Source organism: Hordeum vulgare, chromosome 1H (assembly GCF_904849725.1).
Source record: "Hordeum vulgare subsp. vulgare chromosome 1H, MorexV3_pseudomolecules_assembly, whole genome shotgun sequence".
In the NCBI taxonomy this organism is placed as follows: domain Eukaryota; kingdom Viridiplantae; phylum Streptophyta; class Magnoliopsida; order Poales; family Poaceae; genus Hordeum; species Hordeum vulgare.
This window is the reverse complement of record NC_058518.1, coordinates 479,695,279-479,711,012: the sequence shown is the minus strand read 5'-3', so window position 1 is coordinate 479,711,012 and position 15,734 is coordinate 479,695,279. Positions and strand designations below refer to the sequence as shown.

Here is a 15,734-nt window from a genome sequence, read left to right as displayed (position 1 = left end):
CCTCCAATTTCGGCCAAACCTTTAGGTTTTGAGGCTGCCTCCTCCCCTCCCTCCCACCTATATATACGGAGGTTTTAGGGCTGATTTGAGACGACTTTCTCACGGCTGCCCGACCACATACCTCCATAGTTTTTCCTCTAGATCGTGTTTCTGCGGAGCTCGGGCGGAGCCCTGCTGAGACAAGATCATCACCAACCTCCGGAGCGCCGTCACGCTGCCGGAGAACTCTTCTACCTCTCCGTCTCTCTTGCTGGATCAAGAAGACCGAGATCATCGTCGAGCTGTACGTGTGCTGAACGCGGAGGTGCCGTCCGTTCGGTACTAGATCGTGGGACTGATCGCGGGATTGTTCGCGGGGCGGATCGAGGGACGTGAGGACGTTCCACTACATCAACCGCGTTCTCTAACGCTTCTGTTGTACGATCTACAAGGGTACGTAGATCACTCATCCCCTCTCGTAGATGGACATCACCATGATAGGTCTTCGTGCGCGTAGGAAATTTTTTTTTTGTTTCCCATGCGACGTTCCCCAACAAGTCGGCTGAATCGGCGGGTTAGGAGGGCGGCCCAGCCCTCCTGCTGGGGCGGCTCCCATCCCGGGTGTTTGGGGAGTGTCGAACAGGCGAGTCGGATTGAGATCATGGGGCAGGCGTCCCTGGTGTCTCCGCTGATGGACGGCGTCGGATGTGCGCTGCTGTCTTTCAAGCCGCCAATTGTCGGTGTTCAACCGCATCCTTTCGGCCGTAATCTGGGCTTGTCGAGTTTCCATCCTGGCGGACTCCGTCTCAGCATCCTGATGGGCCTTTGCCACCGCCTCCCTCAGTTTTGCTAACTCCGCATTTATCTCTTCTTGGTTCTCTGGCGTGAGGGGGGTTGACATTAGTCTTGTGATTTCCGCCTCTAAATCCACCAGGACTGCTGACGCACTTCTGGACGTCCCGCCGGTTCCATCGCCACCGGCGGGATTCTGTGCGGGTTGAGTCGCCCCGGCCATGTAGATGGCGATCTGGCGTCGGGTTCGATCGAGGATTTCCGGATCCATGGCCAATGACAAGCCCCCGAGACCGTCCCCGTGGAGGGACAGGATGGAATCTGAATCGCCCATGGATGATTCGTCGTCAGAGTTGATGGGGGTAACCTCCTGAGCCGCCGCGTGCTCTGGCTCCTCCGACCCCTGCGTGAAACCCACAAACACCGGGTGGGTCAGATTCCGGGTTACGACTGGATGGACGTACCTGGACGGCTCGACGATGTCGGAGGAGATGTCCGGCTCAGGAACAGATGACCCGATCATGCCGATGAAGACGTTGATCTTGCCGAAGGGGACCCTGTAGCCTGATTCGAGAGAATTCGCTTCAGGTCCCCATCGCCGGTTGTCGATGTAGGCTATGCCGCGTCGGCTCCAAGTCATGAGCGCCGCCGCATAACTCCCAGACCCTGGTAGGGCTCCCTTTGAGAACTCAACTCCACCGTGCGCAGGCCCCACGGTGGGCGCCAACTGTCGTGGTTTTGTCACGGCAGATGTCCTCGTGAAAGGACTTAGTACTGGAGCCATCGCACCTTGGTGGCGACTCAAAGGGGTTAAGCGAGAGAGACACGGCGATTTACCCAGGTTCGGCCCCTCGCGTGGAGGTAATAGCCTACGTCCTGCTTGGCGTGTATTGATGTGGATTCGATTACAAGAAAGGCGTAACTCGCCTTACCTAGCACTTGATGATTTCTAACCTCCCTCTCCCCCTCCAGACTCGCCTTTATATATAGGTCGAAGCCTTAGGGTTTACAAGAGTCCCTTCCTCTTTACAAATCGTGACCACCGCGGTCTCTAAGTCGCCGTCTTGCAAAACCCAGAGACCTTCCATAAATCATAACCATCCTGCGACTTTGAACCGCCCAGGATGAGGCCCAACTAGCCCTAAAGGATGAATCGCCTTACTAGTAACCCGGCCCATATTCGGCGGGTCACTTAACAGGCAATATCCCCAACAACCATGGTAATTCTTGGCATGAAGATGACGACTTGTATTGTGAAGATGAGGAAGAAGAGGTCGACATTTCGGCGGAACCGATGGTGTTCATCAACGAGCTCACCCAAAGGTCCTAGGCACAAAAGAGGAGGCAAAGCCTTCGCACGAGATCATACACTCAATTTGAGGACAAATTGATTTGTGAAAGTTGGATGCAGATAGGACAAGATCCTACAAAGGTGCTCAAAAAAAGGTTTCGTCTTTTGAACGAGAGTTCACAACACTTTTCATGAATGAAGGAAGTTTCCCCCTACCAATTTGCAAGCACACGCGACATAATTCAATCCAAAATAGATGGAGGGTTCATCCAACAAGAGTGAAACAAAATATTGTGCCGCACTTGAGAGAGTTCAAGCCTGTCCCGTGAGTGGCCTAGGCATTGGTGACTTGGTATTAACCTCTCGTTTTTTGTCCTGTCTGCATTCATGTTGCCATGCAATTTATGTTTTTATGTATTATGTGTCCTAGCATGTTACAATTGTGGCCGCTTCTTTGGTTGTGTAGGCATTACAATCTTCGGAAGCCTTCAAGGCCCGGCACAAGGACAAGTCGTTTACTCTCACGCATTGTTGGGCGCTCATCAAAGATTGACCTAAGTTCAAAGACCAATATGTCGTTCGTAAGAAGAAAGGAGGGAAGACGGTCGTGGCTGGCGAGGAAGACTTGCTCAAGAGGTCGAGGGGGGAAGACAAGCTCAAAGGGCGATGAGAAGCATGATGTGGCTTCTATAGCCTTGCAAGGAACATTGGAGAACATGATGAGCGAAAAGGAAGTGAGGGAAGCGAGGAGAAGCAAATGAAGATCTACCTAGACCTTCAAACGAAGAAGATTGAGATGGAGGAATCCATGAAGAGGAGGAAGCTTAACAACGAGGAGACCGCTCAACTAAAGAAACTTGAGATCGAGGCAGCCAATGCCGAGACCAAAGCAAAAGAGGTGGCACTCGCCTTCATGAGTGTCGACAAGAACAACATGGAACTGGCAGAGGGAGATGTTCGCTCGCGATGGCCTGAACTAGTTCAGACCTCGGCCATGACCGATGTCCATTTTGAAGGCTGGCTAGTGTGCCGACCACTGGCTTTGTTGTCGGCGTTAAAAACTTGTCCATTTTAAAGGCTGGCTCGTGTGTCGACCACTAGCTTTGTTGCCGGTCTTAAAAAGTTATCCATTTTAAAGGCTGGCTAGTGTGCCACTCGCAGACTTTATTGTCGGCGTGAAACTAGGGTGATCATTATGTAGGCCACCGGCTTTGTTACCGGCCGACATGATGAACTGGCAAGAACACGCGCTAGCATGAACTATCCACAAATACTGTGGTCTTTTCATATTTGATCGAAATGCGTTTACACGTCGAACGCACGGTTACCACATCCATAAATCCGGGTGAACACGGTCCTATTATCATCCTCAAACGAACGAAAAACAGACAAAACAAACATCTGTTTGGTGTCGTGTGTTGAAGTTGGCCTTAGATCGCCAGGTTACGAAATGCAGAAATAGGAAAAGTACTGCAACAGTAGTGCCTCCAATCCTACATGATTGAGTTTCAAAAAAGAGGTTGCACTGGATGTTCAGATTTCTATGGAATGCATTGCAATGGAACTTGAGTGCTACCATTCGTTTGATTCCAAGGTAATCCCCTAATCTAATCCTCCTAGGAGAGAAATTCTTAGTCAGGGCCTACAAGATTTATCTGGACCAACCTTGCTGATTGCTGAACAACGAGTGAGCAGGCGGCAGATTTTTGCCAGCTGCTGAGGTTTGCAGGGTGATCGCAGCCAAAGATGCCACAGCCACAGGATCAACCCCAGGCACACCACGGGGACACCGATCGGCAGACTGCTTTCAGTTTCAGCTAACAACGGACTGACGACGCAAAGGGAACAACCGAAGCAAAGCACACGATTCTGAACCTAAATGAGCAGACTCGTAACAGTTCATCGGGAGCATAACAAAAGCTGTACAACAGCACAGGTCAAGTGAGTGAACGCCAACCAGCAATCAACACAGCTCATCAGCAGCATATATATAGGTGTTCTATTCCAGGCTTCTAGGGGCTCTAGGGCAAAGACTACAGAGGAAAAGAACACAAAGAAACAGCTAACACGCCCGTCATTCTTCCTTCTTGAAAAAACTGTCCGGCAAGGCGAATTCTTCCGTCTGGCCGAAGTTCTCCTTCTCGTCGTCGTCTGGTTTCTGCATTTGGTTTAAACAAAAACTGTGTGTGAAAATCAACATCCATACTGCCAAGGCTAAGAAACAAAAACAAAAGGATGAAAGCAAGCATGTCTTGAAAACACAAACTCTCATCGAGTCGTGGCGTTGCGTCGATGCAAAACAATCACAGAGCTAAAAGAGGAGTAGCAACAAAGTAATCCAAATCGACGAGTGTTCCACTCACCAGCATTTCTAGGTTGAAGAAGCGGTCCAGCAGTTGCAAAACTTCATCCGCGGAGAATTGCCTGTCGAGGCTGAAAGAATTCATAGGTTGTTGTCAGCCAAGATCCCGCTATTTCATGAAAGTGCAAACTGAAGAATTCTCATGTGGTCACCTTTTTCTCAAGTATTCCATGAGGCCGTAGAGAATGAAGTGACGATGAATGCCTATAAGACACAAGCTTTAGAATGCATACTGAACAAGAATATAAACAAAATTCTCATCACCATTTCAACACTTGAATGCAAGAAAGATCCGCAAAACAATTTGTTGCCAAAACTTCCTGAGCCAAGGCAGGACACAGGGTCAGTGTGCAAAGCCTTGTAACACTGTGAATTGAGCTAGTTCTGTGTTCGATTTTTTTTCCTGGAGTTCTTTTGCTATATTCACCTTGTATGCATTAGCATTGACATGTTAACAAAAATAGCACACACTCAAAGTCATTCTCATTCTTTATTTCTGCGTGCTATTTAGCACCCAGTTAACTCTGTAAATTCTACTTTGTGACATAGGGGCGCTCTGTAACTTCTAATTTTGTGACAGATCTGAAAGCCAACTCTGTAAATTCTACTTTTATGACAGATCTGAAAACGCTCCTAAGAAATCCATACTCAATACTTTCTAATTGCATGCACTCAAGCAACTATCTATGCCAGCTAGAGCAAGCTGAGTACAGCTTTCAACAGATAGTTGGCTGCCCTTCTGAAAGAAGCAAGCATCTTATGCATACAGCTATACCCCATTATATATGGACGGATGGCTGTCTTCCTCCATGGTTGCTGGCCCCCATGACAGAGTGCAATTAAAAGACTAATGAATGACTACACACTCCCTAAAACCTCATCAAATCAAGCAATCAAGACCAAACCCAACAAAAGAAAAGAGGTGTCAGAATCTTCTTAGTTTCTTCGGTTCTCTATGCTACATAATATTTGTAAGTATGAACGTACTATTCCTAAATAATCATGCACTCATTTCGGGCTGTGAAATAAGATCTCCAAAATGTAGCAACATTGTGAAACAACAACAGTGCAGCTTGTGTGTGCCATGCTAGTAAGCAGAAGTGGCGACGAAGTCTACGCTAATTGCTACAGGGTGATTAAAAGTTGGGCCCAGCAATTCTAGTTAGAGAAAGGATTATGCAAAGGCTTTGTAGTGTACTGACTTTGTGAAATGAGGACAGTACGCCATGTTTTGTGTGTTCCAGTTTTGCTGTTAAAGTTGGTAAGTAATGGTAGACTAATCCACATTTCAGTTGTTAGTGGTTGGAGCTTCAAGCCTTCAACTGTCATCACACCAGAAATCTAATGATAAAACAGTGCTCCTAAAATAGATTCCACACTGGAACCATCAAGCAGGTACTCCCTCCGTTCCGTATTAAGTGTCACTGATTTAGTACAAAGTTGTACTAAATCAGCGGCACTTAATATGAACGGAGGGAGTAAATTACAATATATGGTTGGCTCTTAAGCGTGACCAAGAAGGCTTTATCTCCAGAATCTACTCAGCTAAATGCGGGTTTGGATTTGTTTTGGCAAAGGAAAAGACCATGAGTATTTAGTGGTTTCCCCATTTTTCGCAACAGGACCATACCGGACACCTGTGCAGCATGTTCGACTGCACAGGGGGCCCCAAATAGGCAAGGCCCCAATTTTTTACTAGTATGTAACACTAATTGTAATGACTAATCAATGCATTTGACTAGTTGGGAACCTGCACTCTAGTTACACCTAGGACTTCATCTCACACACGCCTCTCCTCCTTCATATTCTCTTTCTCTTTCTCTCTATTCTCTTTAACTTCCAATGACCCATGCAAATCCATTCCTCCATCGGAACTATCATGGATTAATTCCTTTGCAGCTTTGCCAAAATAAAACCATGGTTGGAATGTATATGCTCACTACACTTTAATCTGCTTCTTCAGATTCCATTGCTGCTTGCTACCTACACTGTGACCTGGATACGCCAATTGGAGTTGGAGGCCAGGCCCGAGGCGCTTGCCCGGCGGGACCTTGAACCAGACTACCAGACGCATTGTGCCAGCCGCCCTATGGTCTTCTTCCCAAATATAAATCAAAGTTCGTTCCATCCCTTTTTTTTCTATGTTCTATTTTTAATACAAAATAAGTTTATATAGTGAACTAATCACTCAAACTCGAAAAGATGCCCTTGATAAGTTTTTTACCAAAAGAATCAAATTACATTTTGGAGGACATTGCATACGAAAAATAGCATGAAGATTTTGTATCAAAGGAATGCTAGAAGAATGGCACGTTTTGTGCTAAATAATGTACTAATTCCGAGTTTTGAGAATAGCTTTCTTATAAGATGTGTACTTCAGCTACGTAGCAACAAGATACATATATATTATACTGCTAATTTTGTTTTGAGAATCACTATTTGATAAGAACCACTTCCTTTCTTCTAAAATCCTGTTTTCCTAATTGTCAATGGATGTATGAAGGGCATAATTTTTGATTTGGGACAGGGCCCCCAATTTTCTTGGGTATGGCCACACCAGCGATGATACGAGAGGTTCTGCAGGGTTACACAGCTCGTCTCAAATTGTGTATTTAATCTATACCATCATGTATTCACACAGAGGTCCATCATTCTCACATATGCTAACATAAATAAGGCATCCAAGTCAGCCTACTTTTTTGCTATGATGAGTCGTGCCGTCGACTGAATGTATGTAACGTTATGGTTTTTACGGTCAGGGTTTCTAATGAGAAGGGACATGGTACTACACTACTATGGAGGCTAAATCGTTGTTTTCTCTTCCAGTGCCCCTCAGCTTCGCTATCCACAAGACAAATCCAACTACTTGTGTAGCATAGGTGACAGTCTAGTCAGTCAAAAAGAGGAGATAGATGCGTTCCTGGTATCCGCTACAGCACACAAACCACCACCGAAATTGACGCGGGGGAGCAAGGCTAGGGCGAAACATCGCACCTTTCAGTTTGGAGGGAGGGTAGAACTCGAGGGCCTGGAGCAGCCTCAGCTCCAGCTCCACCTGCGACTGCTCCTGCGATACGGGGAAAACGCATCAGGCCACGAGACCACGCGCGATCTTCAGAGGTGAAAAGGGAACGGGGGGTGAAGTGTGGAGGGACGGCGGGGGGGACCTTTGGAAGGGATGACGCCGAGGAAGGCGGCGCCTGCGCCGGAGATTGCGCGGACAGCCCCTCCTGCTCCTCGTCGGCGGCCGCCTCCATACCGGAACCCTTCGCGTGCGCCACCGCGAACCTGGGAGCCCGAGGCGGGTTGAGTGACGAAAGAAAGCACGGCTGCACGGGGCAGAGCGGATGGTGGCCTATTAACAGCCCATAAACCTGTCTGGCACGGCACGAAACGGGCCGTGCCTTGTTGGCGCGCGTGCCTCGGCTCGAGCCCAGGAATGAAACGGCCCGGCCTGGCTCGATACGGCACGGGCAGAAAAACCGGTTCACGGAAGGTTTCCAAAACCAATGGCTAAGCTAACTGGGCCGGCCCAAATATGCGGCGAATAGCATTTTTCGGAGATTTACACCTAAAAAGTGGGAGCTGGGTAGGAAAAGATGAAAACGGCGTCACCGCAACGGGGCATGAGCACGGAGGCAGGTGGGATAGTGTGGTTCACGAGTTGGGAGAGGATTAGGGGGAGACGATGGCGATGTTGAGCGGGCAGCGCTTCAGCGCCATGGAGCTCAACATCCCGCCCGCGTGGACTCACGCACATCTCGTTCGCTCACGGCACATCCTTCTCGTCAGGATCCTGCATCTCTGAAACGTTTACCCGAAGAAATCAACAGCTATACTGAAGAATTCGACAGTGACGCTGAATCGGTACTTACCTGAGAACCGGACGGCCACCTGCTCACTTTCACGCCGTTGCCGTCACTCATTGACGTCTACAGGACGAAGCCCGGAGCACGTGCGACGCGAGCTACTTATCTCATTCCCACGCACCTCTGGCGCTTATGGGAAACGGTGGTGGTTGGGTTTCGACTTGGTAAAATCCCATTCGTCGTTGTCGATCGCGGCGGCGTTGTTCCGCGGCGTGTGGCGGCGGAAGGGCGAGGTCACCGGCGAGGGTTCCGGGTTATCCTGAGGTAAAATTCTAGAGCTGAGAGTGAAATCGCTACGCCTACACTGACAAAGCATATGAACGAGATCTCGGACAAACTAGATATTCAACGAACCAAGAGCATCTCTAGCACACACCGCATTCCGCCAGCATGAAAAACGGGTTTGCCAGTTCATTTTTGACTGCGGCAGAACAGATACCGCATTACCGATGAATCTGCAAACCGTAAAAATAGAATTACATAAGTAAAAAGAAATTTCAACAATTAACATGAAAAGTTCAGAAATTCAACATAGTTCTCACATACAAATAGCAAATAATATAGTTTTAAGCATCCAAACAACCGAATAGATCATTTTTGCATCAAAAGAACCACATTAAAGTGGCGAAACTGTGATGAAGAACCATCAAGCACCACCACCACCACCACCACCACCATCACCACCGATGGCAGTCGTCCTCCTTCGCTCCAAGATCCCCTTTCTCATCAAATCGTGTCACTCCAAGGTTATCTCATCCATCTCATTGCGGTTCATGGTCATGATCTTGTTCTCCTCGGCAATGAGCTTGGCGAGAGCTATGGTTTCCTCGGCTTGGGCTCTTTTGTCCTCAATGTCCACCTTCCGCAACTTGCTCTCCTTGATTTGGTGCCACTTCTCCTCTTTCTCTTGAGACCTCTTCATTGCCAACTCTTTTTTTGCTTCAATAGTCATGGTGACCATCAACTCATTTGACTTCACCATATGCTCTATCTTCTCTCTTAAACTTGATGCCTCTGAATCCTTCCTCATATTGTCTTTGGCCTTCTTGGTGCCATCCGGCCTACCCTTGTTCCTCTCTTCTTCATCATCATCCTCATCATCCAACAAGGTGAAGGCACCTTTCTTCGACGATGCTTCTTTGTCCCTCACCTCCATTTCTCACTATTTTTAAGCATCACCCAACAATGCTCAAATGCAAAGGGCTTGCCCTTGGATGCCGGCATGTCTCTATACCTTGCGGCTGCAGTTTTCTCCTACAACCAAAGGAACTATGTCAAAGCACTATCATTTGCAAACAATATGATTGTTGCGGATAAAACACTCACCCAATCGGCTTCATCGGTTCCACTTGGAGGAGCATTGTAGACTTGCTCCAAACATCCACACCACCGGCTAACCGCCGACTTGATCACATCCCAACGACCTTGGAGTGATCTATAGGTGCGTGGTGTTTTGTCGACATTGTTTGGCATCAACCGGAAGAACTTGTCTTCTATCCTTTGTCAATACATCTTCCCGATTTGGTCGGTGTCGTGGATGGCATCGAGTGACACAGCCTCCCAAGCCTGGATTAACACTTCATCCTCCAATTGGGTATAGCCATTCTTCCTCTTACTATACCCTGTCGTGGATTGTGATGCCTCGAAGACCTCCCCTCCAATCTCCTGCAGCTCCTCGTCCTCCTCTTCTTCTTCGCCGCCACCGTGTACCCCACCGTCCATGTCGTTTTATCCATAGTCCCCAAGCGGTGCATCTTCAATGTTCACCATGTTTTCCTCGAGGATGGTACCCTGGAATAAGGGGCCCTAACCTAGTCGGCCGAGGCTCCTCGGATTGGGCCGATGGGTCCTCCTCCTCAAGATGGACTCGTGAAGTTCTACGATGGGGCGTGATCGGGACTGCGTTTGTCGAAGGTTTGTCGTGTACTCCAAGACTTCTCCTACCGCCTCTGTAAGTGCATCTAGTGCCCCTTAGTGATTTTGGTGGTTTGAAGACTTATAGGTTAAGTATCTAATATGTTCATGAGTGTACACAGGATCTATAAGTCGCTGAGGAGTTTGATATATTCGATGAATATCGACCCCTAAAAATGTATATCTTCGGTTGAAGATGTGTGAAGCTGAAGAATTGAATCGCGAAGAATTTGCAATGAAATTGATATTCCTCATGAAGATATTGAAATTGAGGAATTCGGTGTGTCCTGAAGAAAATCAATTTGAAGACTTTGAAGCATGAAGATTTATCCTTTCTGTTTTATTTTCTTCACACTTGAGTAATAGGAACACTGTACTGTTAAAGGGGGTCGAGGTAACACATTGGAATGAATTTCCTCATGATGCTCAACCCAAGCCTAATCCTACCAAAAGCCTCAAGTGAGGAATATGAGAGACATGAGGACTCTCACAGTTGAGGGTCCCGACCGTTATCGATAGCCACGCCACATCATTGGTCTTATCCACACCAACAGTCATATTATTTAAGGGCATTAATGTCAAATCATGTCGGGACGCTCCCAGGCTATAAATAGCCGCCCCACAACCATTAGCTGGTTGGCTGCTCCGTTAGAAACTGACACTTGTCATAAGAGCAACCCAAATTCCTCAAGAGTCTTCGAGATTAATTCATCAGTGAGGAAATACCCCAAACACCAAACCACAAACCGAAAACCAAGTGATTGAGCATCACTGAAGAAGTTGTTCATGTGTGGGACTGAAGCCTTTTACCTTTGAGGACTATGCATCCTCCAGACAGTTAAGCGTCATGGTCTAGAGCAATCCAGCAGTCAATTGTGGATCGTCAGGTGACCAAGTTTGTGAGGGTTTGGAAGTCTGCCCTGAAGACTTACCACAAGTGTTGGGCGAGGACTGTGTGTTCTTAACCCAAGGAGAATACGGTAGGGACTGTGTGTCCCGGAACTGTGTGTCTCGGGACTGTGTGTCCTTTGGTTTCAATACCAAGCCACTCCAAACCAGATGTACAACTATAACAGCAGTTGGAACTGGGTCATCAACCACTGTCTTCACTGTGAAACGGGTTCTATTTCCTCAACTCTTTATATTCCTCAGATTGTGTGTTGATGATTTTCACTGTCACTGTTTGAAGAATTTGCTGAAGAGTTTCTCTGAAATTCCTCAATCCCAAATTCTTCACGCGAGTTGATCTTCATCTGTTTTCTGCGTGCCTGCATACTGTGCAAACTGTTTTCATATTCTTCATCCTGAAAAACTGCTGTAGTGATACTTTGCACTCCTGATCCTTTGTTGTTTCCGCTGTAAGTTAGTCATCAGTGAGGAATTTCCTCAAAAGGAATTTCCTCAGTGATGAAATTCTAAAAATCTCCTATTCACCCCCCTATAGTCGATATAACGCACTTTCAATTGGTATCAGAGCGAGGTACTCCCTTGTTCTGTGTGATTTTGGTTTAACCACCCGGAGTTTTAGTTATGTCGACTGGAGGCATGATTAAGGTTACTGCAGCATGTCCTACTTTCGAAGGAAATGACTTTCCCTTGTGGAAGACCAAGATGCAGATGCATGTACAAGCTATTGACAATGATGTGTGGTATATTGTGGAACATGGCGTCCCTATCATCTCTACTACTATCTCTGCCGCTGATGTGAAGAAATTCAAGCAACTTGATTCTCAAGCGAAGAATATCATTTGTGGCCATCTGAGCAAGGGCCAGTATGGCAGAGTGAGTGCTTTGGCATCCGCGAAACTTATCTGGGAAAGGTTGTCCAAAGTTAATGAAGGAGTATCAACCCAGCATGATTCTTGTGTTGATGTTCTTCGCAATCTCTTCAATCGCTTCAAGAGGTTTGACAATGAAAGTTGCCAAGATACCTTTGATCGCCTCACTGACATATCAAATGAACTACAAGCACTCGGAGCTCGAGACATTACTGATCACGAAGTTGTGAAGAAACTGCTAAGATCCTTGGATTCTTCATTTGATACTTTAGTTCTGATGATTCAAGAAAGACCAGACTACAAGATGCTTGATCCAGCTGATATACTCGAAAGACTCAATACTCATGAATTCCAACAAGAAGAAAAGAGAGATCTATATGGACCAAGCTATTCTAGATCACGTGCACTGAAGGCCAAAGCAATTTCCTCATCTGAAGAAGAAGACTCGGATGGTAGCATTGGTGATCCTGAAGAATTTGGACAGGAGCTTGCAAAGCTCATTAGGAAATTCCAGAGGTTTACACGATATGGCCAGTTCGGTAAATCTTCAAGAAAAGATATGAGGAAATCAGAATCTTCATCTGAGGACTACAAGAAAAGAACCTACCACAAATGCAAGAAATCAGGTCACTACATTGCTTATTGTCCTCGTTGGGGAAAGGAATCAAAGAAGAAGAAATACAAGGATGAAAGTTCTAATGACTCGAAGAAAAAGAATAAACCTTCAAAATCCTCATATTCAAAGCCCTCATCGCTCAAGAAGACTAGTTTCAGAAAGGCTCAGGCACTTATTGGCAAGGAAATGGATTCCGAGGCAGAATCCGAGGAATGTGATGAAGAGGAGGGTTCTGATGAAGGCTCAGAATCCGGACAGGCTAGTCTTGCACTTGCAACCACATTCGTCAGCAAGTCAATCTTCAACCTTGAATAAAATGATAACACCATCCATAGTGATGACTATGCTGATGACTTCGCTCCAACCTATTGCTTCATGGCAAAAGGTTCAAAGGATTACAAACCCAAGAGTACTGAGTGGGTTCTTGATAGTGGCTGCACACACCACATGACTGGTGACAAAAGCTTGGTGATGAATATGCCACAAACTCCATCACTGATGACCCACAAGTATAGGGGATCAATCGTAGTCCTTTCGATAAGTAAGAGTGTCGAACCCAACGAGGAGCAGACGGCTCTGATAAACGGATTTCAGCAAGGTAATACTGCAAGCACTGAAAGTAGCGGTAACAAGTGATTGTGTAACGAGGTGAAACGTAGCAAGCAAAGAGTAACAAGTAACAAGTAGTAGCAACGGTGCAGCAAGTGGCCCAATCCCTTTTGTAGCAAGGGACAAGCCTAAACAAATTCTTATAGGAGGAAAAATGCTCCCGAGGACACACGGGAATTTCTGTCATGCTAGTTTCATCATGTTCATATGATTCACGTTCGTTACTTTGATAGTTTGATATGTGGGTGGACCGGCACTTGGGTACTGCCCTTACTTGGACAAGCATCCCACTTATGATTAACCTCTCTCGCAAGCATCCGCAACTACAAAAGAAGAATTAAGACAAAGTCTAACCATAGCATTAAACTAGTGGATCCAAATCAGCCCCTCACGAAGCAACGCATAGACTGGGGTTTAAGCTTCTGTCACTCCAGCAACCCATCATCTACTTACTAATTCCCAATGCCTTCCTCTAGGCCCAAATATGGTGAAGTGTTATGTAGTCGATGTTCACATAACACCACTAGAGGAAAATACAACATACATCATATCAAAATACCGAACGAATATCAAATTCACATGACTATTATCAGCATGACTTATCCCATGTCCTCAGGAACAAAAGTAACTACTCACAAGACATGATCATAATCGTGACTAGAGGTGTAATGAATAGCATCAAGGATCTAAACATAAACTCTTTGACCAAATAATCCAACTAGCATCAACTACAAAGAGTAATCAACACTACTAGCAACCTTACAAGTACCAATCGGAGTCGCGAGACGAAGATTGATTACAAGAGATGAACTAGGGATTGGAGAGGAGATGGTGCTGATGAAGATGCCTCCCCTCCGATGAGAGGAGTGTTGGTGATGACGATGGTGACGATTTCCCCCTCCGGGAGGGAAGTTTCCCCGGTAGGATCGTCCTGCCGGAGCTCTAGATTGGATCTGCTCAAGTTCCGCCTCGTGGCGGCGGCGAAACCACGAAAAAGCTCCCTCCTAATTTTTTCCGGACCAGGACGCTTCATATAGCAAAAGAGGGGGCTAGTGGGCCTTCAGGCAGCCCACAAGCTTGCCCACCGCCACCAGGGGGTGGTGGCGGAGTGGGGGCTTGTGGGGCCCTGATAGCCCCCCTCCGGTAGTTCTTTCGCCCAGTATTTTTAATATAACCCAGAAAAAATCCACGTAAATTTTCAGGGCATTTGGAGATGTGTAGAATAGTGGACTAGGATTTGCTCCTCTTCAAGTCCAGAATTCCAGCTGCCTGAATTCTCCCTCTTCAAATAAACCTTGCAAAATAAGAGAGAAAAGGCATAAATATGGTAGCACAAGTAATATAACAGCCCAACAAGCAATAAATATCAACATGAAAGCATGATGCAAAATGGGCATATCAACTCCCCCAAGCTTAGACCTCGCTTGTCCTCAAGCGAAAACCAAGTTCCATAAACATGTCCACATGTTGAGGGACGAAGGTGTCGATAAAACATAATACAGACATGAGGGCATCATGATCACACATAGAACATCAATATATCATAAAGATTCTTATGGGAAAGTAACAATTCCTTCACAAAGCAAAGCATGAAGCAAAAACCTTACCGAGAAGTAACCAACAATAGTCCATAGTCATTGAAGGAATTGCAATTTATCACAACATAGGAAAGAGTCAAATAAGAGCTTGTAAGGCAAACCCACATACTCAATCATCTCTTTTGTTTTCCACAATTGTTACAACTCACGTGGTACTCATGGTGTCAAAGTTTCAGCTGGACACAGAGGAAGATAGGGGCTTATAGTTTTGCCTCCCAACGGTTTACCTCAAGGGTAAAGTCAACAACAATAAAGCATAAGTACTCAACTCCAAGTTGATATATGAATATAGATATTTCCCAAGCACGTGACGGTAGCCAAGACAAAGGCAAAAAGGGAATTGGTGAAGATCACCATGACTCTTACAAGGGTAAAAAGTAAAGGTACAAGATAGGCCCTTCGCAGAGGGAAGCAGAGGTTGTCATGCGCTTTTGAGGTTTGAATGTGTGTCCTCTTAGTGCGGAGGAACGTCACTTTATATTGCCTCCTGTGACAAAGAACTTTATTATGCACTCTGTCGCTTTTATGTCTTCCTCATCACAGGTTCGTACAAAGCTTATTTTCCACACACTAATAGATCATACATATTAGATAGCAATTTTTATTGCTTGTACCGATGACAACTTACTTGAAGGATCTTATTCAATCCATAGGTAGGTATGGTGGACTCTCATGGCAAAACTGGGTTGGAGGTTTATGGATGCACAAGTAGTATCTCTACTTGGTGCGGGAGTTTTGGCTAATATGAGGTGGAAGCAATCGTCACATGCTAAGGGATCTCTAATCATATAACATTGTTTGGAACCAAGCAAATTCAATTCATTATGGTTTCTTCCTTGTCCAACATCTACTCCTAGGCATGTAATAGTTTGGTGAGTGCTCACAATTGTAAAAAGTGTCTAAGATGATATATTTATATGTGAACC

General features: G+C 46.2%; 1 protein-coding gene and 1 long non-coding RNA gene across 2 annotated transcripts; one reads left to right on the top strand and one right to left on the bottom strand.

The window, feature by feature from the left end:
* Positions 1-3,932: 3,932 nt before the first annotated feature.
* LOC123447295 lies at positions 3,933-7,759 on the bottom strand. The gene is made up of 5 exons (XM_045123888.1): positions 7,592-7,759; positions 7,419-7,491; positions 4,577-4,628; positions 4,426-4,495; positions 3,933-4,220 (listed from the first exon to the last, which is right to left on the bottom strand). Exons 1-5 carry the CDS (start codon positions 7,679-7,681, stop codon positions 4,137-4,139), a joined length of 369 nt encoding a protein of 122 aa, XP_044979823.1. The 5' UTR covers positions 7,682-7,759; the 3' UTR covers positions 3,933-4,136.
* LOC123447305 lies at positions 4,636-15,501 on the top strand. Its single transcript, XR_006631491.1, has 3 exons — positions 4,636-5,395; positions 6,388-6,541; positions 15,462-15,501. It is a non-coding gene; the product is annotated as an uncharacterized LOC123447305 (long non-coding RNA).
* Positions 15,502-15,734: the final 233 nt, after the last annotated feature.